Source organism: Papio anubis, chromosome 12 (assembly GCF_008728515.1).
Source record: "Papio anubis isolate 15944 chromosome 12, Panubis1.0, whole genome shotgun sequence".
NCBI lineage: Eukaryota > Metazoa > Chordata > Mammalia > Primates > Cercopithecidae > Papio > Papio anubis.
In genome coordinates, this window is record NC_044987.1 from 115,846,119 (window position 1) to 115,873,120 (window position 27,002).

At 55.1% G+C, this 27,002-nt stretch overlaps 2 protein-coding genes across 7 annotated transcripts in view; both read left to right on the top strand.

Moving 5' to 3' along the window:
• Positions 1–5,124, top strand: part of PELI3 (pellino E3 ubiquitin protein ligase family member 3) — an 11,127-nt gene extending 6,003 nt beyond the window's left edge. For all 3 annotated transcript variants that reach the window (XM_003909513.4, XM_003909512.3, XM_009185582.4), the window contains 4 exons: positions 194–295; positions 1,066–1,260; positions 1,564–1,752; positions 3,414–5,124. In XM_003909513.4, coding sequence (XP_003909562.1) covers positions 194–295; positions 1,066–1,260; positions 1,564–1,752; positions 3,414–3,983 — 1,056 coding nt within the window. In that variant the 3' untranslated portion in view covers positions 3,984–5,124. The remainder of the gene's footprint in view (positions 1–193; positions 296–1,065; positions 1,261–1,563; positions 1,753–3,413) is intronic.
• Positions 5,125–7,689: 2,565 nt separating this feature from the next.
• DPP3 (dipeptidyl peptidase 3) overlaps positions 7,690–27,002 on the top strand; it is a 31,220-nt gene continuing 11,907 nt past the window's right edge. The window contains exons 1-16 of one of the 4 annotated variants that reach the window (XM_003909510.4): positions 7,690–8,450; positions 10,183–10,460; positions 13,731–13,820; positions 15,073–15,210; positions 15,796–15,870; positions 16,438–16,531; positions 20,410–20,540; positions 20,653–20,783; positions 20,857–20,915; positions 21,884–22,078; positions 22,236–22,348; positions 22,734–22,826; positions 24,303–24,365; positions 24,467–24,591; positions 24,732–24,852; positions 26,210–26,389. In XM_003909510.4, the coding sequence (XP_003909559.4) occupies positions 8,399–8,450; positions 10,183–10,460; positions 13,731–13,820; positions 15,073–15,210; positions 15,796–15,870; positions 16,438–16,531; positions 20,410–20,540; positions 20,653–20,783; positions 20,857–20,915; positions 21,884–22,078; positions 22,236–22,348; positions 22,734–22,826; positions 24,303–24,365; positions 24,467–24,591; positions 24,732–24,852; positions 26,210–26,389 (1,938 nt within the window). In that variant the 5' untranslated portion in view covers positions 7,690–8,398. Of the gene's footprint in view, positions 8,451–8,665; positions 9,232–9,451; positions 9,469–10,182; positions 10,461–13,730; positions 13,821–15,072; positions 15,211–15,795; positions 15,871–16,437; positions 16,532–20,409; positions 20,541–20,652; positions 20,784–20,856; positions 20,916–21,883; positions 22,079–22,235; positions 22,349–22,733; positions 22,827–24,302; positions 24,366–24,466; positions 24,592–24,731; positions 24,853–26,209; positions 26,390–27,002 lie in introns of those variants that run through there. The other 3 variants (XM_031653706.1, XM_031653708.1, XM_031653709.1) reach the window with 3 other exon arrangements.

A 27,002-nucleotide genomic window follows, 5' to 3' on the forward strand; every position in this document is an offset into this window, starting at 1 on the left:
GATAACCCCATTCTTAAGGTGACTGTAGGGCTTAAATCATGTGACACACCCGCTGCACTGTCCACCCTCTGCGAAGGATGGAGCTGCCCCCTTTCTGGAGAGTGGCTGCTGGGCCTTGAGCTCCAGCTGCTGGCTCCAGGCTTACACTTATCATAGCTGCACACCCTGGCAAGTGACTTTTTTCTCCCCCCAGGCACTGAGTAACCGTGGTCAGCACAGCATCTCGTACACGCTGTCCCGGAGCCACTCGGTCATAGTGGAGTATACACATGATAGCGACACAGACATGTTCCAGGTATGCTCAGGCCTCTCCACACACCTCCTGGCCACCAGGCCTCTAGGCTCTGCAAGCATTTCAGGTGAGGCTACAGGATGGGAGGCCATGGGAAAGTTGCTTCCCTCCAGACGAGGAAGCAGGATGTCCCAGTGTGGGCTGTTGACTGCAGAGTCACACAGCAAGTCAGTGGCTGTATCAAGGATCAAACTCAAGACTCCTAGATGGTGGGAGTTCACACAGCTCAGGGGTTCAGGTGTGAGAGGCCTAATGCCTGTGTTCAGATTTTGGCTCCATCACTTACCACTGGGTGACTTTGGGGAAGTATCACTTAAGTTCTGTGGGCCTTGGTTTACTCATCTGTAAAATGAGGCCCATAATAGTACCCACCCCACAGGAAGATTAACTTAGGCATTGCATATAAAATGTTTAGCATGGTGGCTGGCATATGGCAAATAGTTACTCAGAAGTTGCTATCTGCTGCTAACATTTGACCACCCTCTTATAATTCTATCAGCAAATCAACTTGTATTTATTGAATGGGGTGATCCCTAGTGCTGTGGGGGCAACAGAGAAGGAGAAGCTGCTCCAGGCAATGGCTTCTTGGACTTGGAGACCCCACCTGGGAGCCTAGAAGGTCTAAGGAGTTGGTGCTGCCCCCTTCTCAGGGCCTGGCAGCCTCCTTTTTTGGTGACCTTGCATACAGAGCAGCTGCCGGAACTGTGGGTGGGGAGGCCTATGAGAGTCCCCTATGTACATGCAGTAGCTGCTTGCTTTCCCTGTCCTCACAGATCGGCCGCTCCACAGAGAACATGATTGACTTCGTGGTAACAGACACGTCCCCTGGAGGAGGGGCTGCCGAGGGCCCTTCCGCCCAGAGCACCATCTCCCGCTACGCCTGCCGCATCCTCTGTGACCGCCGGCCGCCCTATACTGCCCGCATCTATGCAGCTGGCTTCGACGCCTCTAGCAACATCTTCCTTGGAGTGAGTGAGCCCCAGGAAGGGACCAACTCTTCATCTGTGAGGCAAGGGGTAGGCTTGGGAGGTGCAGCATCTTGATGTGATGAACCAGCCCACAGTAATCCAAATGATGGTCCTGGCAGGGCTTAGCAACCCCAGCTAACTGATGAGCAAAGTGAGGCCCAGAGAGACACTTAAGTCATGCAGCTTCAATGCCAGTCCTCTCTGAGCCACCTCTGAACTTGAGGGTAGGGGGGCAGTGCCTCTGGCACATAGCCTGCTGGGGGGCCCCTGGTGGATGTGATCTGATCCCTCATGTGGTCCCAGGAGCGGGCGGCCAAATGGCGGACCCCAGATGGCCTGATGGATGGACTGACCACCAATGGTGTTCTGGTGATGCACCCGGCGGGCGGCTTCTCCGAGGACTCAGCCCCAGGTGTCTGGCGGGAGATCTCGGTCTGTGGGAATGTGTACACATTGCGGGACAGCCGCTCAGCCCAGCAGCGGGGCAAGCTGGTAGGTGGCCTGCTCTATTCCCCACCCTCATCCTTGCCAGGCCCTCACAAGCTGCCCATCCCCCTGCCCAAGCCAGGAGATGATCTCTAGTCCTTCTGCCCCAGGGAGCCCCAACAGGCTCCATGTTGGGGAATCCCAGGCCCAGGGAGTTCTTAGCATGTGCCACAGACAGGCAGACAGACCAGGGTCCCCAAGCATAGCGTGCATACCACTGGAGGTCCAGGGGGTGATGTGATCAAGGCACACACAGACATACTGTGCAGTCCCAGGTGGCTTCGAGGCTGCTGGCAGCTTAAAAAAAAAAATCACACCTTCTTATGAGAGTGACACTGGCCCATGTGTGAGCAGTTTATAGCCTGAAGTGTTGGCAGTTTGTAGCATGTCTGTCACATTCAGACAGGTTTAGCACTGTTCTCTCTCAGGAGGAAAGGGTCCTTACAGTAGTTCTGACACAGGTGTTAGTGGCAACTCCTTGTGGTGCAGATCAGAGAGCTGAGGTTAGGGAGCCCAGAGTGAGTCCTAGAGAGAGGCAGGGGCTGCCCAAGGTCACATGGCCATGCTCCTCAAACGGGCCATGCGTTGCTCTTCAGGCATGAGCACATTGTCCAAGGAGATGCAAAACCTCAGAGAAAAGCATGGGTTTTCTTTGCAGAGCATCAACTCTGTGGGGAGGTCTGGGGAAGCATTGTTTGGTAAAATGATGCATGTGAATGTTTCACAAGCCTACTCTTCTTAAGCGCTATTTGCCACGCAGTGTTCTAAGTTTTTACACTGAATGATTCATTTATTTATTTATTTTAATTTTTTTTTGAGATGGAGTCTCACTCTGTCACCCAGGCTGGAGTGCAATGGCACAATCTCAGCTCACTGCAACCTCCACCTCCTGGGTTCAAGTGATCCTCCTGCCTCAGCCTCTCAAGTAGCTAGGACTACAGGCATGAGCCACCACACCCGGCTAACTTTTTGTATTTTTAGTAGACATGGGGTTTCACCATGTTGGCCAGGCTGGTCTGGAACTCCTGACCTCAGGTGATCCACCCGCCTCAACCTTCTAAAGTGCTGGGATTACAGGCGTGAGCTACCGCGCCCGGCCTGATTGATTCATTTAATCTTCACGAGAACCACTTGAGATGCCAGAAGGTGCAGTCCATCTTGAGGATGAGGAAACTGAGATGGAGAGAGGTTAAGTTACTTGACCAGGGACAAAGTTAGTCAATGGTAAGGCCAGAATTCAGCCTGGGCAGCCTAGCTCCTGAGTTTTTGCTTTTAACTGTAACTACTGGGATAGTTGCTTTGGGCTAAGTACCCAGCATTCCCTGTTAGCTTTGAGTTAAGTACCCAGCATTCCTTGTTAGAGGCCTTTCCTGCCTCTGTCAGGAGGAGGGCACTTCAGAAAACATCTTATTTTAGAAAAATCCTGTCTGAGTTCAGACTCCCTGATTAGACAGATGGAGAAACCAAGGCCCATGCCCCGCTGGGAGGGGGGGTCAGCATGTGCCTGGGGTGCACCTGCCCGTTCACTTGGCCTCCCAGCCTGCCTTGCCCCTCTGCCCTGCCTGCCCTGCCAGCCAGGGTGTCCTCTCCAGGGAGGCTCCGTGGGATGGACCCGTGGCTCAGCGGGGGCCTCTTGGGCAGTAAGGCCCTTCTACTGCCTCTGGCAGGTGGAAAACGAGTCCAACGTGCTGCAGGACGGCTCTCTCATCGACCTGTGTGGGGCCACACTGCTGTGGCGCACACCGGCGGGGCTGCTGCGGGCTCCCACACTGAAGCAACTGGAGGCCCAGCGGCAGGAGGCAAATGCAGCACGGCCCCAGTGCCCCGTGGGCCTCAGCACTCTGGCCTTCCCCAGCCCAGCCCGTGGCCGCACAGCACCCGACAAACAGCAGCCATGGGTCTACGTCCGCTGCGGGCACGTCCACGGCTACCACGGCTGGGGCTGCCGGCGGGAGCGGGGCCCCCAGGAGCGCGAATGTCCTCTCTGCCGCCTCGTGGGGCCTTATGTGCCTCTATGGCTTGGCCAGGAGGCCGGCCTCTGCCTGGACCCTGGGCCGCCTAGCCATGCCTTTGCACCTTGTGGCCACGTCTGCTCTGAGAAGACTGCCCGCTACTGGGCCCAGACACCACTGCCCCACGGCACCCACGCTTTCCATGCCGCCTGCCCCTTTTGCGGGGCCTGGCTTACCGGCGAGCATGGCTGCGTCCGCCTCATTTTCCAGGGCCCGCTGGATTAGGCTCCCTGGGGCCCCCTGCTGCTGTGCCCACCTGCCCACCCAGGTCCCCACCTCCTGCAGCCCAGAGGGAGCTCTGCATGTGGGACACTCCCTGCTGGCACAGCCACACCAGATGGACATGTTGGATGGGCTGTGCCCTTCCCCCCAACTGTGGCCCCCCAAGGAGGTCCCCAAGATCTCCACCCTAGTCATGCTGATGGGGCCTTCAGAACCAGTTCTGTCCTGGGTCGATGGAGGAAAGCCCAGCCCCATGGCCTTGCCCTTCCTGGGGCATCCCACGTCGTGCCGCTGACACTGTGTGCCCCTGGGGGAGTGAAGGGGCCAGGGGCCCCTGACCCCTAGCTTAGGCTGGCTATGCCCTGAGCCTGCCAACCCAGTTTCAGACACTCATCCTTCCTGCTGCCACCCTGGGTTCCTCTATAAACGTCGCTGCTCAGCTGCCCCCACAAGTCCCATGTGCCCCGCATGCGTGTAATGCTTCCAACCCCCAAGTGAGTGGTGGGTGGGTGGCAGGCTGGGCCCAGCATTTGCTGACAGCCACTATGGGCTGGACTCTGTGCTAAGTGGTCTCTGGGGACACAGAGGCAATCAGACCTGGTTCCCCGCCTGGCGGAGTTCACAGTCTAGTGGAGGGCAGACTTACCAAATGGCAACACGCTTCATGTGTGCTAGGATCAGAGTACGAATCGGGCTGTAGCAGGCCTCACTGGTAATGGAAAGGTGAGGGAGGCTTCACGGAGGAGTTGTCATAGGAGCTCAGCCTCGATGGCTGCTCGGAACCCTTGGGGTCCACAAGATGGGAAGCGTGCTCTATGCAGAAGGGAGGGCCTGTGCGTAGGCTCAGGTGTCAGTAAGCCAGGAATCCAGGGACATTGTCAGGGTGGCTGGAGCATGGACTGCTGGGGGACAGAGAAGGGGGTGGAGCAAAAGGTTGGGACCATGTGACCAGGGAAGATGCTGGATGGAGGATTCTGAACCTCATTTGTGGATGGTCAGGAGTCAACAAAGGGAGGAGAGAGGACTCACTGGTCAAGAGTGTGTCGGCTGTGACACAAGGGCCATCATCCCTGAATGCCCACCACGTGCCCCGCACTGTGCTGATGATGATAATAATAACTACGTCCATTGAGCACTCTCCAGACACCTGGCTCTGCTTCTTGGAGGTTTTGTTATTTAATCCTCACAGTAACCCAAGAAGGGAGGTGTTGCCATTTGTGTCTCTGAGGAGATGAGGGCAGATGCACCAAGTCACACAACTAGAAAGTGGCCAAGTCAGGATTTGAATCCACAGCTGCTCCTCTCCATCACAGTGTTGCTTTCCTTCAACAGAGGTGGGGGTGAACCGAGCAGGGTTTTGGATACTGGATTGGTGGACGCCCACCTGCTTTGTGCCCAGCCCTGTGTCTCTCGCAGCCCAAGGTCTGCAGAGGGACCTACCCATGCTTGTTGGAAGTTGACCCCCACACCTGTGCTGGCCACCTGTACCCCAGGCTAGGATGCAGTGGGCTATCAGCCAGGCTGGAAGTGTTCAGAGGAGTGAGAACCAGGGGCTCTAGAAGGCCCAGGGAGGACCTGGAGCCTGAGTCAAGTCTTGAATGGCAGAGCATCTCTAGAGGCAGGGAGGAGTTGGGAGGGCAGCCAAGGTGAGGGGAACAGCATGGCATGGCAGGGAACATGCCTGGTGTGGAGGGGGGCAAGCAAAAAGGAATGGGGGGTAGGGAAGGTTGCTGAGGCCTGGTGGGCCTTGATTGCCATGGAAGCCAAGCCTGAACTGGATTCCTGGTCATCCTGGCCACAGGTGGGCGTGTTGCTGGGGTTGCCCCAGACCATTCCTGGGGAGAGCAAGCCAGGAAGACAGGTAGACGGCTGTTCTGGAGAGGAAGAGAAGAAGGCTCTGAGTATAGACCTGACCTGGGCATCGTCCCCAGTAGATGGCAGAGCCTAGGGGAGTACAGATTCCAAGGGGAGGGATGGACCTGCCCAAGGTCACACAGCTGGTTGGGACCGGGGAGATCAGACCTGGGCTATTGAGAAGACGGCACCCGCATGTTATGAGGAGGAGGGTGTGGTCAGATTCTTGCTTCCAGAGCATGGCACTGCTGCAGTGGGGGCGGAGGGGAGGCTGGGGATGCTGCAGGAGGTGTGGGAGCATTCCAACTTCTCTCCCCTCAACATACAACACACAACACTCAAAATCCAACTCAGAATTTCAAGTTCTCTCTTCTGTCACCCAGGTTGGAGTGCAGTGGTGTGATCTCGGCTCACTGCGAGCTCTGCCTCCCGGGTTCACGCCATTCTCCTGGCTCAGCCTCCTGAGTAGCTGGGACTACAGGCGCCCGTCACCACGCCCGGCTAATTTTTTGTATTTTTAGTAGAGATGGGGTTTCACCGTGTTAGCCAAGATGGTCTCGATCTCCTGACCTCATGATCCGCCCACCTCGGCCTCCCAAAGTGCTGGGATTACAGGCTTGAGCCACCGCGCCTGGCCTAGGCAGGGGAACATACTGATCCCATTTCCAGTGGGGAACCTCAGACCCTAGGAGGAGAGACCAGCAAAGGGCACCACCCTAGATGCTGGGGAGGACTCAGAGGTATTGGTGGATGGGGTCAGACAGCCCTGGTCTTATCCCAGCTCTGCCTTTGCCAGCTCTTAGAGCCTCAGCTTCCTCAATGCTAAAGGGGATAACAGTCGCTACCTCACCAGGTGGTTGTGAATATATGGAGGGCACCTGTAACACAGTTGATTGGTGTTGCCCCTCACCGACCCCTTTTTCATTCCCATGGGGAACAGCCAAGGCTGGGGAGTTATGACTCCAGTGATAGACTGCTCCATGTGAGTGACTGTGTGTGTGTATCTGTGTGTTGGGGTCAGGGACACCTGAACTGTGTGGTGTTATAGGAGTCAGTGAACCTCTTAGCCTCAGTTTCCCTATATGTACAATGGGTAAAGTGATGATACCTCAGGATTTTTGCAAGAATTAAATGACGTCCTCCATGCCAAACTGGTAGCAAGGGACCTCAGGACATGCTCATGTTATCTGTGATCATAAAAATGTGATCACGTAGCTTGGTTGGGGGTTCCGAGAGTAGTGGGATCTTTTCCTCGCCTGAGCTGTCCCCTGCTGGCAGTGGACAGCACTACCTCCCTTACTTGTGCACATTTCAACTTCACCTGTCAGCCAACACTATACCCATTTTAAAGACAATGAAAATGGAGGCAAAGGAAAGAAGGGTGACTTTCCTGAGGACACTGACCAACTTGTTGAACTCCTTCATATAACAAGTCATCATCAAAGCTAACAGCTTGTAACACTTGTGTCAAGCAGGGCCTTGGGCACCTTTGCGGATGAGAAACTGGTGTCTATGGTAAGCAGATGCTGCCTGGCCTAGACACAGGCGTGGCAAGGAGACTGTGTGGGACTTCAGTACCCAAATGCCCCTCACCCTGCACCAACTATAGGGAGCGGCACTGCAGCCAACACATCACAACTTACAATATCCCTTGGGTTGGATTCAATTATTAGCCTGGTTTTCCAGTTCATAAAGCCAAGACTCCCAGACAACCTCGCTCCACCCCCAGTCTGACCCTGGGCCCTCACCACTACTCCCCATTCGGCCTAGGCCCTTCCACATGCCCCACCCAGACCGTGGTTTTGAGTCCGTCCAGACCTGTAAAAGTGGACTGCAGGCCCGCCTCTGCTCTGGACTCCCTTTCGGGGCTGCAGGAGGCTTTCTGATCCATCAGGCATCTGACAAGCCCCAGGAAACTGCCAGCCTGTTTGTGCTAAGGAAACTGAGGCTCGGGAATGTTTAGCGGCTGCTTCCAGCCCGTGGCGGGTGGGTGGTGGTACAGTGAAGCACTCGAGGCGTTTCTCCGCGCCCCAACACGGGTGAGACCACCTCAGCCCTGGCCCGAACCCACTCGACCGTAGCCTCGATTCCTGGCACCGAGAGCTTTGCAACTTCCAAGTCTCCACTCCCAGGCCCCGAGTCCCGAGAGTCAGGGGGAGCCACATTACTCCTATTGTGTAGGTTCCCACCTGCAAGAGTAAGGTTGGGGTCGCTGGGGTGAAACCCCAAAGGAAAGCGGGATCGGGACTGAGGGAGGGGGATTCCCAAGTCCCTGACACCAGCGCCGGGTCAGCCTGGGCTTGGTGACCTCGTCAGTCCCGTCTGCCGGGACTAGGCCGCGGCCAGGTCGGGCACAGAGGCACCCTGTCCGGCGCGTGTGCGGCCTGCAGACAAAAGGCCGAGCCCGCAGGGCCAATCCGCGCACCACCCCGTAGCGACTGGGGGCGGGAGCCGGAGAGCCGAGAAGCTTGTCTCGGCGCGTCTATTGGCTGGTATTGACGCCCATCCGGACCCCGAGGCCAGGCAGTTGGCCAAGGGGGGCGGGGTTTGCAGAGCCCCAATGAATGGGGGAACCGGAAGCAGGAAGTGAGTTTGGGAACGGAGCAGCTGCTGCAGGTGAGGCGCGGCGCCTGGGTTTTGGGGATCCCAGTGTGTCATCCCGGGGGACCAAGGCGAATCTGTACTGAGCGCAAAATCATTCCCTTTCTGCCCACTCTCCAGTACCTCCTCCAAATTCACCCCGCCCTCGAGGCCAAGGAGCGCTCCGGGGAGCAAAGAGTTAACAGCCCTTTCCGAATCTTGAGGCTGTGCTATTGGGGCGGAGCTTCTGGAGTCCGGGGCAGGGCGGGGAGGCTGGAAACTCTGTCCCAGCCGGGAAGGGGCGTGGCGGGGAGAAGGCCCTGGGTTGGGGAATCCCCGGGTTCCAACGGGGCTGTCAGACCTTCAGTAAATTGTTGGCCTTTCCGAGCCTCAGTTTCCCTATCTGTAAAATGGGTTTTCTTCTGGTTGTAACTTCCTGTTGTAACTTCTGTGGCTTCCCTGGCGGAGCACAGGGAGAGAGCAGGAGAATGGAGGGCCGAGGAAAGGAGGTTAGAGGGATGAGAATGGGACAGGTGCAAGGAAAATCATTTATTGCTGTGGATATTTTCCGTCCAGGCGACCTCATCTGATTAGCGCACCCACCTGGTAATACTGAGGTTATTCCCTCTTTTACAGAGGAGGAAACGGAGGTGCAGAAAAGTAAAGCAATGGAAGTCTGGGGCCAAGTCCTGGCTAAAGGCTGAGCCTTCCAGCTGGCGGCCTGGAACTTTATCCTTGTGAGCCCAGTGGAAAGTGTGAAGAATTCTGAACAAAGGCCAGGCGCGGCACCTGTAATCTCAGCACTTGGGAGGCCGAGGCAAGCGGATTTGAGGCCAGGAGTTCGAGACCAGCCTGGACAAAATAGCGAGACACCCCCCCCCCCCCCCCGGCCTCCCCGTCTCTACCAAAAATGCAAAAAATTAACTGGGCGTGGTGATGCACGCCTGTAGTCCCAGCTACTTTGGAGGCTGAGGCAGGAGAATCACTTGAACTCGGGAGGCGGAGGTTACTGTGAGTCAGGATCATGCCACTGCACTTCAGCCTGGGCAACAAAGTGAGATTCCATCTCAATAAAAGAATACTGAACAAGGAAGCAGGGAGGGGCCTGGGCTGGGAGCCTAGAGATGAGGATCTCTGCTGCTGATGTCTCCATTGTGGGATTAGGCAAGGCTCTGAGCCTGAGCCTCGGTTTCCCCATCTGTAATACTAGGTAGTTAGGTCAATCTATTTTTTTTTTTTTTTTTTTTTGAGATGGAGTCTCACTCTGTCGCCCAGGCTGGAGTGCAATGGTACGAGGCTCACTGCAGCTTCCGCCTCCTGGGTTCAAGTGATTCTCCTGCCTCAGCCTTCCCAGTAGCTGAGATTACAGGCGCCCGCCACCACACCTGGCTAATTTTTGTATTTTTAGTAGAGAGGAGGTTTCACCACGTTGATCAGGCTGGTCTTGAACTCTTGACCTCAGGTGATCCACCCACCTCGGCCTCCCAAAGTGCTAGGATTACAGGTGTGAGCCTCCGTGCCTGACCTTAGAATCAATCTTTAACGTTTAGGGACTACAGGCCAAATATGGTACACCAGTGTATTTTGTGACCCCTTGGGTGAGTCATCTGACCTCTGAGCCTCAGTTAGCATATCTGGTGAATGGGTACAATAATATTCCCTTCCATGTGGGCTTTTGGGAGGATTAAATGAGATTATAAGAGTTCAGAGCCAGGTATGCAATTGATATGGGGTAAACAACAGCTGTGATGACAGTGATGGTTCTCAGCAGGGCCCATGGCGGACACCCAGTACATCCTGCCCAATGACATCGGCGTGTCTAGCCTGGACTGCCGTGAGGCCTTCCGCCTGCTGTCACCCACAGAGCGCCTCTATGCCCACCACCTGTCCCGTGCTGCCTGGTATGGAGGCCTGGCTGTGCTGCTTCAGACCTCCCCCGAGGCCCCTTACATCTATGCTCTGCTCAGCCGCCTCTTCCGCGCGCAGGACCCCGACCAGCTGCGCCAACATGCCCTGGCTGAGGGCCTTACCGAGGAGGAGTATCAGGTTAGTTCCCTTGGGCCAACCTGCATTTCCTGAGTGGCTTCTGGGTGTGAAAGACCAGGATGCAAATGTCTGTCTCTTTCAAGGGGTAGGTGGAGGATTAGACCAAAGGTTACAAATTCAGGCACTTCCCCTCTCTGGAGCCTCAGTCTTCTCATCTGTAAAATATGCATGTGGGATGTCTGTACCGCTTAGTGTTGTGATGACCCACTTAGAACAGTGCCTGACTTCAAGATAAATGATAGCTGCTGTGATCATAACAAAAGAAACTGTGGTGGAGATTCAGGGAAGGAGAGGAAAGAGTCCAGAGTAGGTATCAGGAGGTCTGAATTCAGGACCAGTTCTTCTCTACCACACTATGTGGCCCTGGGCAGAATGTTCTGCCTGTCCCTTGGTTTTTGTTTTTGGATATATCGGCCAGGTAATACACGAATTCTTAGTGCATTGCAGCACAAAAAACACAAAGATCACTCATTCTGTGCCCTCCTCAGAGGTAACCCACTGAGGCTGGTACAGCCTTTTCTTTCTCTCCTTTTTTTTTTTTTTTTGTCAGAGTCTTATTCTGTCACCCAGCCTGGAGTGCAGTGGTGCAGTCTTGGCTCACTGCAAACCTCCACCTCCCAGGTTCAAGCATTTCTCATGCCTCAGCCTCCCAAGTAGCTAGAACTACAGGTATGTGCCACCACGCCGGGCTAATTTTTGTATTTTTAGTAGAGATGGGTTTTCACCATGTTGCCCAGGCTGGTCTTGAACTCCTGGCCTCAAGTGATCCACTTGCCTTAACCTCCCAAAGTGCTGGGATTACAGGCGTGAACCACCGTGCCTGGTCTTGGTTACAGCCTTTTCAATCCCGTCTGTGTATTACATACCTATATGTGTACATGCATGGTAAATCAGTTCCTTATTTTCTCTTTTATAGAAATGAGATGATGTTCTTTTCCTGCTTTGTGTCCTGCTTTTTCCATTGAATGCCATGTCTTGGAGAATTTAGATAGCCGGCACATTTAAATGTACCTCATTCTTTTTTGACGAGTCTCAGCTTCTGTCACCCCAGGTTGAGGCAGTGGCCGATCTCAGCTCACTGCAAGCTCCACCTCCCAGGTTCACTTATTCTTCCCGGGCCTCAGCCTCGAAAATAGCTGGGACTACAGGGCACCGCCACCACCTGCCAGTTTTTGTATTTTTAATGACTGGACACACCGCGGTTAGCCAGGATGGTCTCGATCTCCTGACCTCGTGGATCACTCGCCTCCCAGCCTCCCAAAGTGCTGGGATTACAGGCTTGCCACCACAAATTGCCTCTATTCTTTTTTTTTTTTTTTTTTTTTTTGAGACGAGCTTTGCTCTGTCACCCAGGGCTGGGAGTGCAGTGGCTGGATCTCAGCTCACTGCAGCTCCTCGGCCTCGGCTAATGCCTTCATTCTCCCTGCCTCAGCTCCTGAGTAGCTGCTGGGACTACAGGCCACACCTCTGCCCAGCTAGGTTTTTTTGTTTTTAGTAGAGACGGGTTTCACTGTGTTAGCCAGATGGTCTCGATCTCCTGACTCCTGTGATCCTACTACCGGGCCTCCCAAAGTGCTGGGATTACAGGCTTGAGCCACTGCGCCCGGCCAGGCCTCATTCTTTATTATTGACTGTGAAGTATTCCACAGCAGTGTACACTATAATCAATTTAATCTTTATTTCTGGACATTTAGCTTGTCCCGTTTTTCTTACAAACAGTGCCATGGTGAGCATACTTGTGCATACATGTGAGGGGGATCTGTTTCTAGAAGGAGAACTGCTGGGTCAAGGGCTCTATACATTCACAATTGACTGATTCTGTTAAATCATCTTCTAAAAAACTTTCACTGCATTATATTCCCACCAAGAGTGTACAAGAATATGGCCTGTTTTTCTATATGGGAAATAAAGGGATTGGATTGTTTCTCTCTGAGCTGACGTGCTGTTTATTCTACCTCTTTTGAAGTCTGGGCATGCACTTCCCATCTTGGGCATGGCTTACTCATTAAAAGAGCTAATATCTGTGGAAATATTTATAAACGGAAAGGTGCAACCCAAGCATTACTATTTTCAGGGAAATTCTTTTTTTTTTTTTTTTTTTTTTGAGACAGTCTTGCTCTGTCACTAGGCTGGAGTGCAGTGGCACAGTCTTGGCTCACTGCAACCTCCAACTCCCTGGTTCAAGCGATTCTCCTGCCTCAGCCTCCAGAGTAACTGGTATTACAGGCATGCACCACCACACCCAGCTAATTTTTGTATTTTTAGTAGAGACAGGGTTTCACCATGTTGGCCAGGATGGTCTCAATCTCCTGACCTCGTGATCTGCCCGCCTCGGCCTCCCAGAGTGCTTGGGATTACAGGCGTGGGTGCCAGCCATTCAGGGAAATTCATGTTTGCAAGTGGCAGAAACCCAGCTCAAATTGGCTTACGTGAAAAGGAGAACTGTCGGGTCACATGATTGAAAAGTCCAGGTCTAGAGGAAGTTTCAGGCATGGCTGGACTCAGGGACTCAGTGCTACCACTGGGATGCAGTCTTCATCTCTCAGCTTGCTTGCTTTTCTTGCTCCCGGAGGGGGAGCTCCAGGGATTCCAGGCCTGATGATACCTGGTGTACACAGGCTCTTTGCCAATGGGAAATGTCCTGGGTAGCGCTCTTATGCCAGCTTGAGCCTTGTGCCCATCCTGTAGCCAAGGATGGTGGTTTCTCAGACTGGCCAAGCCAGCTTACATGCCCAACCCTGGGGCTGGGGGAAGGGAGATCCCCCACCCTCCCACCCACAAAAGGAGGATTGAGGTCTTGTTACCAGAGGAAGATCTGGGGCCAGCAGAAGCCATAGAATAGGTAGATGATTAAGGCCCCTCTGGCTCTAACATGTGATGCTTCCGAGGCCAGCTGCTTGACAGGTCAGAGGCTGAGGACAGGCTCCCAGGATAAAGAGGGAGGTGGTGCTGGAACTGGGCCTTAAGGGACACAGTAGTCTCAGGTGGCTGAGAGGGTGCTGGGGTGGAGAGGGCAAAGGCAGACAAACACTTGGGTGTGTTTGGGAACTGCCCAGAAGATCAGTTAGGCCAGACAGCGGGGGTGTGAAAATGGGTCTGTGAAAGTGAGTGTGGGCCAGACTGGGGCTTCCCAGGACCTGGGTCCTCCCCGCACATTTTCCAGCCTCATCCACACTGGCTCTGCTGGGGCATTTGCATCTCAGGAGGGGGTGTTGCTGGGGTCAGGGAGGCTGTGCTTCCTGGGTCTCTGATGCCTGTCTCCCCCCTCAGGCGTTCCTGGTCTATGCCGCGGGTGTTTACTCCAACATGGGCAACTACAAGTCCTTTGGTGACACCAAGTTTGTTCCCAACTTGCCCAAGGTGAGCCAAAGGAGGGCTGGGGAAGGTGGGGATGGGGGCTGGTGGGGTAGGGGTGGAGAATGCAGTAGAAGGAGCCCCAACTGGAGTGTCAGAAGCCCTGAGCAGAACATGGACCCTGTCGCTGCCACCCTGCATGACTGTGAGTGTCACCAACCTCACTGGGTGCCGCGGCCTCTTCGTGTATAAAGGAAAAGCACAGCTCTCCCTGACTGCTGATCTGCAGGCCGAACAAGGGCGAGATGTGGAAGTGTTCTGTGAACTTTCAGGTGCTCTCAAAAATGGAGCTTGTTGGTCATCACCAGGAACAGTGGGAAATACTGGGCTGGGGGCATCCCTCCCAGGATTATGAGGCTTGAGCCTATCTAGGGCAGAGGTGGTTCTTACAGCAGGTATAAGAGCTGGGACTTTAACATGCATACAAGTCACTTGGCGGCCATGCTGACATGCGGCATCTGATTCAGCAGGTCTGTGGTGGACCCAAGATTTGACATTTTTGCTTTGAGACAGGGTCTTGCTCTGTCACCCAAGCTGAAGTGCAGTGGTGTGATCATGACTCACTTCAGCATCAACCTCCTGGACTCCAGTGGTCCTCCTGGCTTAGCCTCCCAAGTAGTTGGGAATATGGGTGTGCAGCACCACACCAGCTAAATTTTCTTTTCTTTTCTTTTTTTGAGATAGGGTCTCACTCTGTCACTCAGGCTGGAGGGCAGTGGCACAGATACAGCTCACTGCAACCTCAACTTCCTAGGCTCAAGTGATCCTCCTCAGCTTCCAGAGTAGCTGGTACCACAGATGCCTGCCACTGTGACGCTTGGCTAATTTTTTTAAATTGTTTGTAGTGACAGAATGCCACTGTGTTACCCAAGCTGGTCTTGAACTCCTGGACTCAAGCAATTCTCACACCTTGGCCTCCCAAAATGCTAGGATTACAGGCATGAGCCACTGCGTCTGGCCTAATTTTTTTTATTCTTTGTAGAGATGGGGGTCTGTCTATGTTGCCCAGGCTTGTCTTGAACTCCTGGCCTCAAGTATCTCTCCCTCCTCTGCCTCCCAAAGTGCTGGGATTATAGGCATGAGCCACCACACATGGAGGCTTGACATTTCTCAGGCCCTGCCAGTGCTGCTGGTCCACGGACCACACAATGAGCCAAAGCTCTTAGACCATGGGAGAAGAGCTTAGGAGTGGATAGGGAGGCTCTGGAAGGCAGGTTTGGGTGGTGTAACTGGGCCATTGGCTTCCCTTTCCCTGTAGGAAAAGCTGGAACAGGTGATCCTAGGGAGTGAGGCTGCTCAGCAGCACCCCGAAGAAGTCAGGGGCCTCTGGCAGACCTGTGGGGAGCTTATGTACTCTCTGGAGCCAAGGCTTCGACACCTCGGACTGGGGAAGGAGGTGAGGCCCCTGACTCCCCCGAGGGGACGGGGCAGAGGGAATTCTTTGAGGCCACCTGGTAAGGAGGGAAGGAAAGGGGATGGGGAGGCAGTGGGCTCTGCCTCACACTCCTGAGGCAATGCTGCTCCCCACTGCAGGCCTCAGTTTTGTCATCTGTAGAATGGTAAGCAGGTTGGGTCAAATGCTTTCTGAATGCCCTCCCAGATCTGACATTCTGCACACAGGATGCCATGTGCTGATGGAGGGAAGGAGAGGAAGGCTGGAGGTGGAGGGAGCTGAGGAGGGGACAGCAGGGAAGGAGGGGGGTCCCAGGTTTCCCACCTCTGGAGGCCGCATCCATTGCATGGGACGAGGACCTTGGGAAGCCTTAGGGGTGGGCCAGCCTGAGAGAGGCACGGGCAGGGCTGCAGGAATGCTGGAAATGAGCATCTGTTTGTTTTATAACTTTTTCCCCGGAAGTAGATGGAGGGGTAAGCGGTAGACGCTGCTGGAAGGAGGGAGGGGCAGGAAGCCTGGGAAGATGACGTCCCTGCAGCACTGACCTCGGCACCTCCTCTTTCTCCTGTCCCCTCTCTTCCCCAACAGGGAATCACCACCTATTTCTCTGGGAATTGTACCATGGAAGATGCCAAATTGGCCCAGGACTTTCTGGACTCACAGGTTTGGGGTTAGGGGAGCTCAAGGTAGCAGAGGTTTGGTGGAGTTCCTAGTCCCAGCCCCCTCACAACTGGTGACCACTCCTGGGTCTCTGCTTGACTACTCCCTGCTAACTAGGGAAGGTACCACCCCTGCCCACCCCAGGCTATAGAGCCTAATGACAGCCTCAGGGCTGGGCGAGGAACCAGGACCTCAGGCCACAGGGATGTGAGGCTCTGGGGTCCACGTGTCAGTGGAGCTCCCAGCTTAGCCACTCACCAGCCATGTGATCATTTCCATGTCTGTGAAGTGGTACCCACCTCTGTTAGCCTTGGGTTCGCAGATGCCATGCAGTGCCTGGCATAGTGGTTGGAGTCAGTGCTTAGTAGAAGTGCACAGTGTCCCGAGCAGAGCAGGAGAGTCGGCCCTGGGCTACCCACTCCCACTCTCTCCCGCTCCTCCCAGCCAACCTGGAAGGCCCAGCCTGCTTTGCCTCCATGCCTTCTCCCCGGGGGGTGACCCACTTTCCTTCCTCCCACCCCACTGGCCTCTCCAGACCTCACTCTCAACCCCTGCCCTGGTCTCTTCTAGAACCTCAGTGCCTATAACACCCGGCTCTTCAAAGAGGTCAATGGAGAAGGGAAGCCCCACTACGAGGTGCGGCTGGCTTCTGTGCTTGGCTCAGGTGAGCTTAGCCCCAGGCTTCCCTTCTGCTCCCTCGCAGGCATTTCTGGACCTGGGTGGCTCAGGTCCTGCCAGCCCTGCCACTCCCACACAAAGAGGATCCTTCTCTCCCAGGAGTTTCTACATAAGGCCTGGGAATGGCTCTAGTTTCTCTGTATCAGTCCCCTATTTGTCTGTGAACCAATCCCTGAGGGCTGGCAAGGGACAGGTCTCTGATTGGCTCAACCTGGTCTCAAGCCTACCCTGGAGTCAGGCGATGAGGCTGGCCGTTCAGGCCAGGCGTGGCAGCTCACACCTGTAATCCCAGCACTTTGGGAGGCTGAGGCAGGTGAATCACCTAAGGTTGGGAGTTTGAGACCAGCCTGGCCAACATGGTGAAACACCGTCTCTACTAAAAATATAGAAATTAGCCAGGCATGGTGGCATGTGCCTGTAATTCCAGCTACTTGGGAGTCTGAGGCAGGAGAATCGCTTGAACCCAGGAGGCAGAGGTTGCAGTGAACCAAGATCTCACCACTGCACTCCCCCCCGGGGGAGAAAGAGAAAAACCAGCTCGAAAAAAAAAAAAAAAAAAAAAAAAAGAGGCTGGCCCTTTCCAAACCAACTGCACTTGGGGTAGTAGTAGTGGGACCTGGGGTGATATTCTCAAGGGGAAATTGGGATCCATTCCCAGGAGAGAGGAAATAGTGTGGACAGAAGTGTCCAGGCCTTTATGAAGACTTTTGCCACCTGGCTCTTTTTTCCCCACCTGCACCCCAGCCCCTGCTTCATCTCCATATCCTCCCACTCAGACTCTGTGCTCTGGCCAGGCTCAACAGCATCCAGTTCTCACGGACCCTCTCTAGGTCTTTTGTTTTTGTTTTTGTTTTTGTTTTTTGAGACAGAGTCTCGCTGTATCGCCCAGGCTGGAGTGCCCAGGCTAGAGTGCAGTGGTGCGACCTTGGTTCACTGCAACCTCTGCCTCCTGGGTTCAAGCGATTCTCCTGCCTCAGCCTCCAGAGTAGCTGGGATTGCAGGCGCCCATCACCACACCTGGCTAATTTTTGTATTTTTAGTAGAGATGAGGTTTCGCCATTTGGCCATGCTGGTCCTAAACTCCTGAACTCAGGTGATCCGCCTGCCTCTCGGCCTCCCAATGTGCTGGATTATAGGCATGAGCCACCGCGCCTGGCCCCTGTCTAGGTCTTTGCACAATCTATTCCCCACTTCCCATGCGGAACCCCCTCCAGCCTCTCTTTGTCCCCTGGCCACCTCCTCCCCATGCTCTAGGCCATGCATGGACATTGCCTTCCCCAGGACCTTTCCCCATCTTCCCATAACTAAGTCCATGCCCTTCTCTCTTCCCATTGGCACACTCAGTAGCTCTCCTGACTACAAGCTCCGCGAGAGAAGGGCCTGTGTGTTTCATCCACTGTTGTCTCCCCGGTGCCCAGCGCTTGGTGGATCTGAGCTTCCACCGGGGAGATGATGGCAGATGTGGGTTCAGAGGAACAGGAGTTGATCTCACTGGAATATAAGCTGGGCTTATACTTACAGTACAGGATGCAGTGTCAGGCAGTGGTTGAATGTGGCCCTGGAGCCGGGCTGCCTGAGTGGGTCATTATCTATTGCTGTGGAACAAATGCTCCCCAAATGTAGTGATACAAAACCGCCTTTTCATGCTCACGGACACTGGGTCAGGAATGCAGGTAGAGCACAGTAGGAACAGCCGGTTGCTGGGTGACCGTGTCTGGGGCCTCAGCTGGGAAGACTCGACAGCTTGGGGCCGCAAGCATCCCCAGGCTTATTGGCTCACACGCAGGTGCTGGCTGCCGGCTGGAACCCAGCTGCGCTGTTGACTAAAATACATCACATGGCACCCTCCTATTGTTTGTGGTAGCTGGGCTCCCAAAGTGAGCCTCCCAGGAGAGCCAGGCGGAAGCGTGCTCACCTTGTGTGACCTGGCCTCAGCACATGGTGTCCCTGCTGCTGAAGTCACAGCCTTCCTGGCTTCAGGAGGAGGGAACACATCCCACATCTCCATGGGCAAAGTCACAGTTGAGCTGGACATGATGGCTCATACCTGTAATCCCAGCTATTCAGGAGGCTGAGCCAGGAGGATCGCTTGAGCCCAGCAGTCTGAGATCAGCTGGGCAACCTTGCAAAATCCTATCTCAAATTTAAAAAAAAAAAAAGGCGTAAGACAGGAAATATTGTGGCTGTTTTTGCTCGTTTGTTTGTTTTTACATAGCCTTGAAGTATATTTTATTGATCAGAGACAACAAGGAAAATACAATAGTGTGTAAGCATCCCATTGCTTCTGTAACAAATTGCCACAAATTTAGTGGCACAAAACAACATGAACTTATTACAGTTGCAGGGGTCCAGAGTCTAAAAGCAAGGCTGGGCCGCATTCATTTTGGAGTCTCAGGAGGAACCTGCCCCCGCTTGCCTTTTCCAGCTTCTGGAAGGCTGCCCAGCCCCCCAACTTCACTCCAGCTCCCTTCTGCTATCGTCACAGCTCCTCTTCCCAGCCACCCTCTTGTCTCCCCGTGGGACTGTTTTTTTTTGTTTGTTTTTTTTTGTTTTTTTTTTTTGAGACGGAGTCTCGCTCTGTCACCCAGGCTGGAGTGCAGTGGCCGGATCTCAGCTCACTGCAAGCTCCGCCTCCCGGGTTTTATGCCATTCTCCTGCCTCAGCCTCCCGAGTAGCTGGGACTACAGGCGCCCGCCACCTCGCCCGGCTAAGTTTTTGTATTTTTAGTAGAGACGGGGTTTCACTGTGTTAGCCAGGATGGTCTCGATCTCCTGACCTCGTGATCCGCCCGTCTCGGCCTCCCAAAGTGCTGGGATTACAGGCTTGAGCCACCGCGCCCGGCCGGGACTGTTGATTACGTTTGGGATGTGACTGTCTTTTTAAATCCAATCTGCTACTTGCTGTCCACGTAAGCTCCCGATGCCTTAGTTTCCCATCAGTGAAATGGAGATGATAATTTCTGCCTCCCCCCAGAGTTAGAGTGAGGCTTAAAGGAGTTAACACATGGAAAGCACATGTTATGTGATACATATATTTTTGTTTTTTAGTTTTTGGGTTTTTTTGTTTTCGTTTTTGTGTTAGTTTTTTTGGGCTGGAGTCTCTCTCTGTTGCCCAGGCTGGAGTGCAGCAGCGCGATCTCAGCTCACTGCAACCTGTGTCTCCTGGCTTCAAGCGATTTTCCTGCTTCAGCCTCCCGAGTAGCTGGGATTACAGGTGCCTGCCACCACGCCCAGCTAATTTTGTATTTTGAGTAGAGACGGGATTTCACCATGTTGGCCAGACTGGTCATGAACTCCAGACCTCAGGCGATCTGCCCGCCTCGGCCTCCCAAAGTGCTGGGATTACAGGTGTGAGCCACCGTGCCCGGCTGATATATATATTTTGGAAGACGAGAGGTTTTTTTTTTTTTTTTTTTTTTTTGAGACGGAGTCTCGCTGTGTCACCCAGGCTGGAGTGCAGTGGCACGATCTCGGCTCACTGCAAGCTCCACCTCCCGGGTTTACGCCATTCTCCTGCCTCAGCCTCCGAGTAGCTGGGACTACAGGCGCCCGCCACCACGCCTGGCTAGTTTTTTGTATTTTTAGTAGAGACGGGGTTTCACCATGTTAGCCAGGATGGTCTCGATCTGACCTCGTGATCCACCCGCCTCGGCCTCCCAAAGTGCTGGGATTACAGGGTTGAGCCACCGCGCCCGGCCAAGACGAGAGTTTATACTCATGTCTGTTGGCTACAGGGAGCCATTGAAGATCTTAGAGTGAAAGAGTGCTACAGGGAAAAGCTGGCGGAGGTGTCTTACTCCGGCCTTTTCTCTGAGTGATGCCTCTTACTCCGGCCTTTTCTCTGAGTGACACCTTCTTTCCCCAGAGCCTTCCCTGGACTCTGAGATGACTTCCAAGCTGAAGAGCTATGAATTCCGGGGAAGCCCTTTCCAGGTGACCCGAGGGGACTATGCGCCCATCCTCCAGAAGGTGGTGGAGCAGCTGGAGAAAGCCAAGGTTGGACTGGCTGGGGACTGAGGTGTGCGGGCTGAGGACCCCTCTGGGCAGCAAAGCTGGTGTGGAGGTGGGTTGACCTCACACAAGGCTGACTGACTCCTGCTCACCTCAGGTGTATGCAGCCAACAGCCACCAGGGGCAGATGCTGGCCCAGTATATAGAGAGCTTCACCCAGGGCTCCATCGAGGCCCACAAGAGGGGCTCCCGCTTCTGGATCCAGGACAAAGGCCCCATCGTGGAGAGGTGAGCCGCCAGCTCCACCCCACCCGCCCCCTCCTGCCCGCCCCTCCTCCACCTCTGCCCTTCTCTCCCCCAGTTACATCGGGTTCATCGAGAGCTACCGTGACCCCTTTGGTTCCCGAGGAGAATTTGAAGGTAACTTCCTCGGGGAGGAGGAGGTCAGTCACAGTCCCTTCCCCCACATCCAAGTCCACGTTTCCAGTGTCCCCTGATGGTTCTCCCCACCCCCACTCAGCCATAACCATAACAATAACAACAGCCATGGTAAATAAACACCATTTACAGTGTATTGGGCACTGTTGGAAGAAGCTTAGCTATATTAACTAATTTAGAGTTCATCACCCCATGAGGATGTTTATCCTCACTTAACAGGTGTGAGCACTGAGGCACAGTTGGGGGGTGACCCGGAAACTCTGGCTCTGAGCTACTTTGCTGTGCTGCCTCTGGTGTCTGGTCAGGGCACAGGCTCCAGGTAGACATGTGCCTCCCAAGCCTAGCTTCACCACTTCCAGGCTGTGTGACCTTGGGCCAAATAGCCTGACCTCAGCACCAGTGCGGTTAGGATGCAGACTGCTACACTCAGTGGCTGGAAGCAGGATGGACATTGTGACTGGACCTGACCCGGGGCTGTCATCCCAGGCTGGTGGCAGGCTGCCTCGGCCCCCACCCCCTTCCCCAGGGGACCCACCTGTGCAAGGCAGGGCATCCAGCCGGAGGATTCAGCCACTTCTCTGACTGCCCTAATCCTCCCCAGCCGCTGGATGTAGAAGAGTCTGAGCATCTGCCTGCTAAAGCTGGAGAGATTAGTCTGGGAGGAGAGCACACAGCCTGCTGGGGCTCAGGGGTGAGCCGCTAGACCCAGGCCCAGGGAGAAGGGGCAGGCGGCCCAGGGGCCTGAGGGGGAGACAGGTTTGTGCAGCTGCAGCTTTCCTGTCCACGTCCTGACCTAGTAGGGCCCAGACCTGGGTCACTGCTGTCCCCAGCTGCCAGCCCAGGGTGACTGCATACAGTAGGCATTCAGTACATGCGTGATGGCTGGAGTAGGGTGAAGTGAGAGCCCTCCTGGAACCCTGCCAAGCCACAGCTCCCTCCCTCCCCTGCAGGTTTCGTAGCTGTGGTGAACAAGGCCATGAGTGCCAAGTTTGAGCGGCTAGTGGCGAGCGCAGAGCAGCTGCTGAAGGAGCTGCCCTGGCCCCCAGCCTTTGAGAAGGACAAGTTCCTCACCCCCGACTTCACCTCCCTGGATGTTCTCACCTTTGCTGGCTCCGGCATCCCTGCTGGCATCAACATCCCCAACTGTAAGTGTCAGCAGGCCCAGCCCCCGAGCCCCAGAAGCCTCCTTTTAGAGTCGCCCCTCCCTCTCCACACACACACTCTCCACAAACTGCCCTGTGCCTCTTGTCTGTGACCTTTGACCCTTGCCTCTTCTTCCTGGTCCTTCTCTGCCTTCTCCAGACGATGACCTGAGGCAGACGGAAGGCTTTAAGAACGTGTCACTGGGGAATGTGCTGGCTGTGGCCTACGCCACGCAGCGGGAGAAGCTCACCTTTCTGGAGGAGGATGACAAGGTGGGTGCCAGCAGTTGGAGGGTTGGGGCTGGGCCTCACCTTCCTCAGCGGACTCGGGAAGGCAGACAGCCCAGAGCAGTAGAGAGGAAAGCACACAGCTTCCGTCCTGGCTCTGCCACTTCCCAACCACAATGGCTCTGCCACTTCCCAACCACATGACCGTGCGGACTTTGGAGCCTCGGTTTCCTCTTGGGTTACACTAGGGGGGCATCCCTCCCTTCCTCCTGGGTTGTTGCAAGGATGAGATGGGCTGTGGGGTGGAGCACAGTCGGCCTTTACCAAGTACATGCACTGAGATGGGCCCATGGCCGGGGGAGGGGAGGCCGACAGGCTCTGTGGCCAGGGCCGGCCAGTGGACAGCGCAGGTCTCTGCTTGTCTTGGCAGGATCTGTACATCCTCTGGAAGGGGCCCTCCTTCGATGTGCAGGTGGGCCTGCACGAGCTGCTGGGCCATGGCAGCGGCAAGCTCTTCGTACAGGTAAGAAGGCAGCGGCCAGCCCTGGCACCCCAGCCCACAGCTCCACTCCCCACAACCTGCCCTACCCAGTGGTGAAGCTGCTCTAGCCTCTGCCCTCAGGGGCTGTGGGTTGGGTGGGGAAAACGGCCCCTTAAGCAGAGAAGACCCTGTCTTGCCCTTCCTCAAGATGTCCCAGGAGCTCAGAGGCCTAGTGTAGAGCTGGTTTGTAGAGGGCCCTCCGGGACAGTTCAGCTGCTGTTCCCCACACCAGGAGGAATTGCTTGGCTCAGGCTAAGGAAGCACACCCTAAGGGCGTGGCTCCAGCAGCCCCAGGACAGACACTGGGGGTAGGGGACATCTCTGGGTGCTCCCATCTGAGGCAGCAGTGCTATCTTTGTTTGCGCTGCTGTTCCGTGGAGCCTGGGCTTTTCCAGGTATTGTAGGGAGCCACTTCTCCCCAGAGCAGCCCCTTCTTGCCAGCCAGCCAGCGTGACTGGAGTCCCCTCCACACCTACCCAGGGAATATGGAAACACAGACAACGTTTTATGGGGGGCTGAAAAGCTGATGTGGACCCCTAGCATGGAGATGACCAGAAGTGGGGTGGGGTGTGGCCCCTCCCTTCCGAGGGCGGGGTTCTTGGTGGGCCCTGCTTCTTGGGGTGTGGGGCTGCTTCCCTGGATGGGGAAGGGCTGGAACTGGGCCCCGGGATCAGGAGGATGCACAGAACAGCTGCTGAGGCAGCAGGCTGGCGAAACGCCTTGTCCAGACTTTATCCAGGCTGTGTGTGGCCTTGGATAAGTCAGCTCCTTCACCAAGCCTCAGTTGGCCCATCTGTAAAATGAGATTCCTGACCCCTGCTGTGTGGGCTGTTGTGAGGAGTAAAGGTGAAGACAGTAATCCCTGACACACAGTAGGTCCTCAGCAAACAGGTATTAGTGTTGAGAGACAGTGTCCACGGAGGTTGTGTGCTCTGACTCCAGTTTGGGGCTCTTAGGCTCCAAGCCTCAGTTTCCTCGTCTGTGAAGTGGGATAATAGTAGCACTGTCCTCGGAAGATGGTTGTGAGGATTAAAAGGACGCTGCATGAAAGACGCGTGCCATGCAGTGGGAGTGGCAGTGCCAGGAGCCGGACCAGAAGCCCGTGGTGGGCACAGCTAGGCTCTCTGGCCCACCCATTGGAGCATCTCCTACTGGGGTCTGGAGACACCAGATCTGGGTCCTCACAGGACTTGGGGCAAGTTCCTCGACTGTCTGGCCCTCGGTTCTCCTCTCTGTGCGGTGGGGTAGGCATCTCTGGTTCTCGCGTTCCTGATGGCTCTGAGGAGGCAGCCAGCGTCACAGGGCTTAGGGCTGTGCAGGCATCAGTGTGTGGACGGACCTGCTGCTCCTGCGCTCCCACTTGCCTTCCTGAGCCACTCTCTGGGCCCGTGGATTCTGGTGCTGGAGGCCTGGATCCAGCTGGGGGTGCCTTTCCCTCACCCACCCTGTGTTCTGCAGGATGAAAAAGGAGCATTCAACTTTGACCAGGAGACAGTGATCAACCCAGAGACGGGCGAGCAGGTGAGGGAGGCCTCAGTAGAGCCCCAGGGTGCTGGGAGGGTGGGCACAGGTGGGGTGGGGCAGTGGCCACCCTAAGCCTGACAGTGGAGCTCTTTTTCCAGATTCAGAGCTGGTATCGGAGCGGGGAGACCTGGGACAGCAAGTTCAGCACCATCGCCTCCAGCTACGAAGAGTGCCGGGCTGAGAGTGTGGGCCTCTACCTCTGTCTCCACCCGGAAGTGCTGGAGTAAGAGCAGCAAAGCCGAGGGGTGGGCTGTCCCGGTGCAGTGGCCAGCCCTGGGGGCATGGAGGGTGGGTGGTGGCGGCCGGCGGAATGGGGACAGGGTAGCCTCTGACCATCCTGCCACCTGCCTGCCCCTCTCACAGGATCTTTGGCTTTGAGGGGGCTGATGCGGAGGACGTGATCTACGTGAACTGGCTCAACATGGTTCGGGCCGGGCTGCTCGCTCTGGAGTTCTACACACCTGAGGCCTCCAACTGGCGACAGGTGGGGCCTGGGTGGGGCCCCCAGGAGGTGGAAGGGAGCCTACAAGGATGATCAGCCTGCCAAGATCAGGGTGCAAGGATGGGACCGCTGTACCTTTAAGGCAGATGAACAGGGTTTAATGCCAGACTCCACTGTTTGGGGGGCAAGTCACATCACTCTCGTGAGCCCCAGAGTTCCTGTCTGTGAAGTGGGAGTAGGACTCTCCCCGGCCACCATTTCACGGTGAATCAGATGAGGTGATTTTGTTAGGACTCCTCGCAGTTGACGCCCTCTGTGCCACACACAATTCTAAGCGCCCTCCATGAATTCACTATGCCAGGAGGTAGGTGCTGTTGTTACCCTCATTTTAGAGAAGAGAAATTGAGGCACAAGGAGATGAAGCAACTTGCCACTAAGTGGCAGAGCCAGGATTCGCATCTATACGGTGCCTCCAGGGCCATTTGGCGCCACAACTCCATTATGTGTCCTTTGGACATGGGGTAAGCGATAGAAATTGTTTTTCTTTTCTTTTTTTTTTTTTTTTTGAGACAGAGTCTCGCTCTCTCACCAGGCTGGAGTGCAGTGGCATGATCTTGGCTCACTGCAACCTCCGTCTCCTGGATTCAAGCGATTCCCCTCCCTCAGCCTCCTGAGTAGCTGGGACTACAGGCGCCCGCCACCACGCCCGGCTAATTTTTTGTATTTTTTAGTAGAGACAGGGTTTCACCGTGTTAGCCAGGATGGTCTCGATCTCTTGACCTCGTGATCCACCTGCCTCAGCCTCCCGAAGTGCAGGGATTACAGGCATGAGCCACCGCTCCCTGCCAGCAATAGAAACTTCTTGACAAAATCAAATGGGTGTGGTTTGAGGAGGTGATGTGACATCATTCAGGGTCCAGAAGTGTGGGTCTGAGTTGTGGCTCTTCCTTTACTAGCTGTGTGCCCCTAAGGAAGTCCTTCCACTTCTCTGGGCCTCTGTTTTATCATCTGCAAACTGGGGATAATGACGCTTACTTCGTTCCCCTTTTGAGCACAAACAAGGTTGTGGAGGAGAAAGTGTTTGGGGACCCTGGAGGGGGTAGCTGCTGTCCTCAGCGGGGGATCTGGAGCAGCAGGGATCACGGTGGGTGACATGGGGAGCATAGGCACCAGGTCCTACCAGGAAATGGCCTCCCTGTCTCCTAGGGCAGCCTGCTCTCTCTGTTAGCAGAAGAAGGAGGAAGCATTTGAGGGGAGGGGAGTAAGCAGAAAAGGACCCACAGGGTGGGGGAGAATGACAATAACAGTTGCCAATAAATGAGCAACTGGGACCAAGGTCCAAGCCTAGGACCAAGCACTTGATACGGGCTACAAATGCTGTCTTTCCCCGCCCCGGCAGGCCCATATGCAGGCCCGGTTTGTGATCCTGAGAGTCTTGCTGGAGGCTGGCGAGGGACTCGTTACCATCACTCCCACCACAGGCTCTGATGGGCGCCCAGATGCCCGGGTCCGCCTCGACCGCAGCAAGATCCGGTCTGTGGGCAAGCCTGCTCTAGAGCGCTTCCTGCGGAGACTTCAGGTAAGCAAAGCCCTCTCGCCTGGATGGGCCCCCGCCAACCTCTCCAGGGGCAGAGTGTTACCATGTGCCAGGCACGGAGAATAAGCTGTGAGCAGTTTCTTACGCTGCAGTGAGGAAAGGTAGCCAGTAAACATGTAAGCACACCGGGTGCCTCATGCCTGTGATCCCAGCACTGTGGGAGGCCGAGGAGGGCGGATCACTTGAGCTCAGGAGTTCAAGACTAGCAAAAACCTCGTCTCTACAAAAAATACAAAAATTAGCCAGGCATGGTAGTGCGCGCCTGTAGTTCCAGCTACTCCAGAAGCTGAAGTGGGAGGATCACTTGAGCCTGAGAGGTGGAGGCTGCAGTGAGCCATGATTGTACCACTACACTCCAGCCTGGGTGACAGAATGAGACCCTATCTCTAAAAAAAAAAAAAAAAAAGAATAAGGACATCTTTTATGTATTTGTTTGTTTGTTTATTTTTGAGACAGAGTTTTGCTCTTGTTGCCCAGGCTGGAGTACAATGGCACGATCTCAGCTCACTGTAACCTTCTTCTCCCGAGTTCAAGTGATTCTCCTGCCTCAACCTCCCGAGTAGCTGGGATTGCAGGCTCCCGCCACCACGCCCGG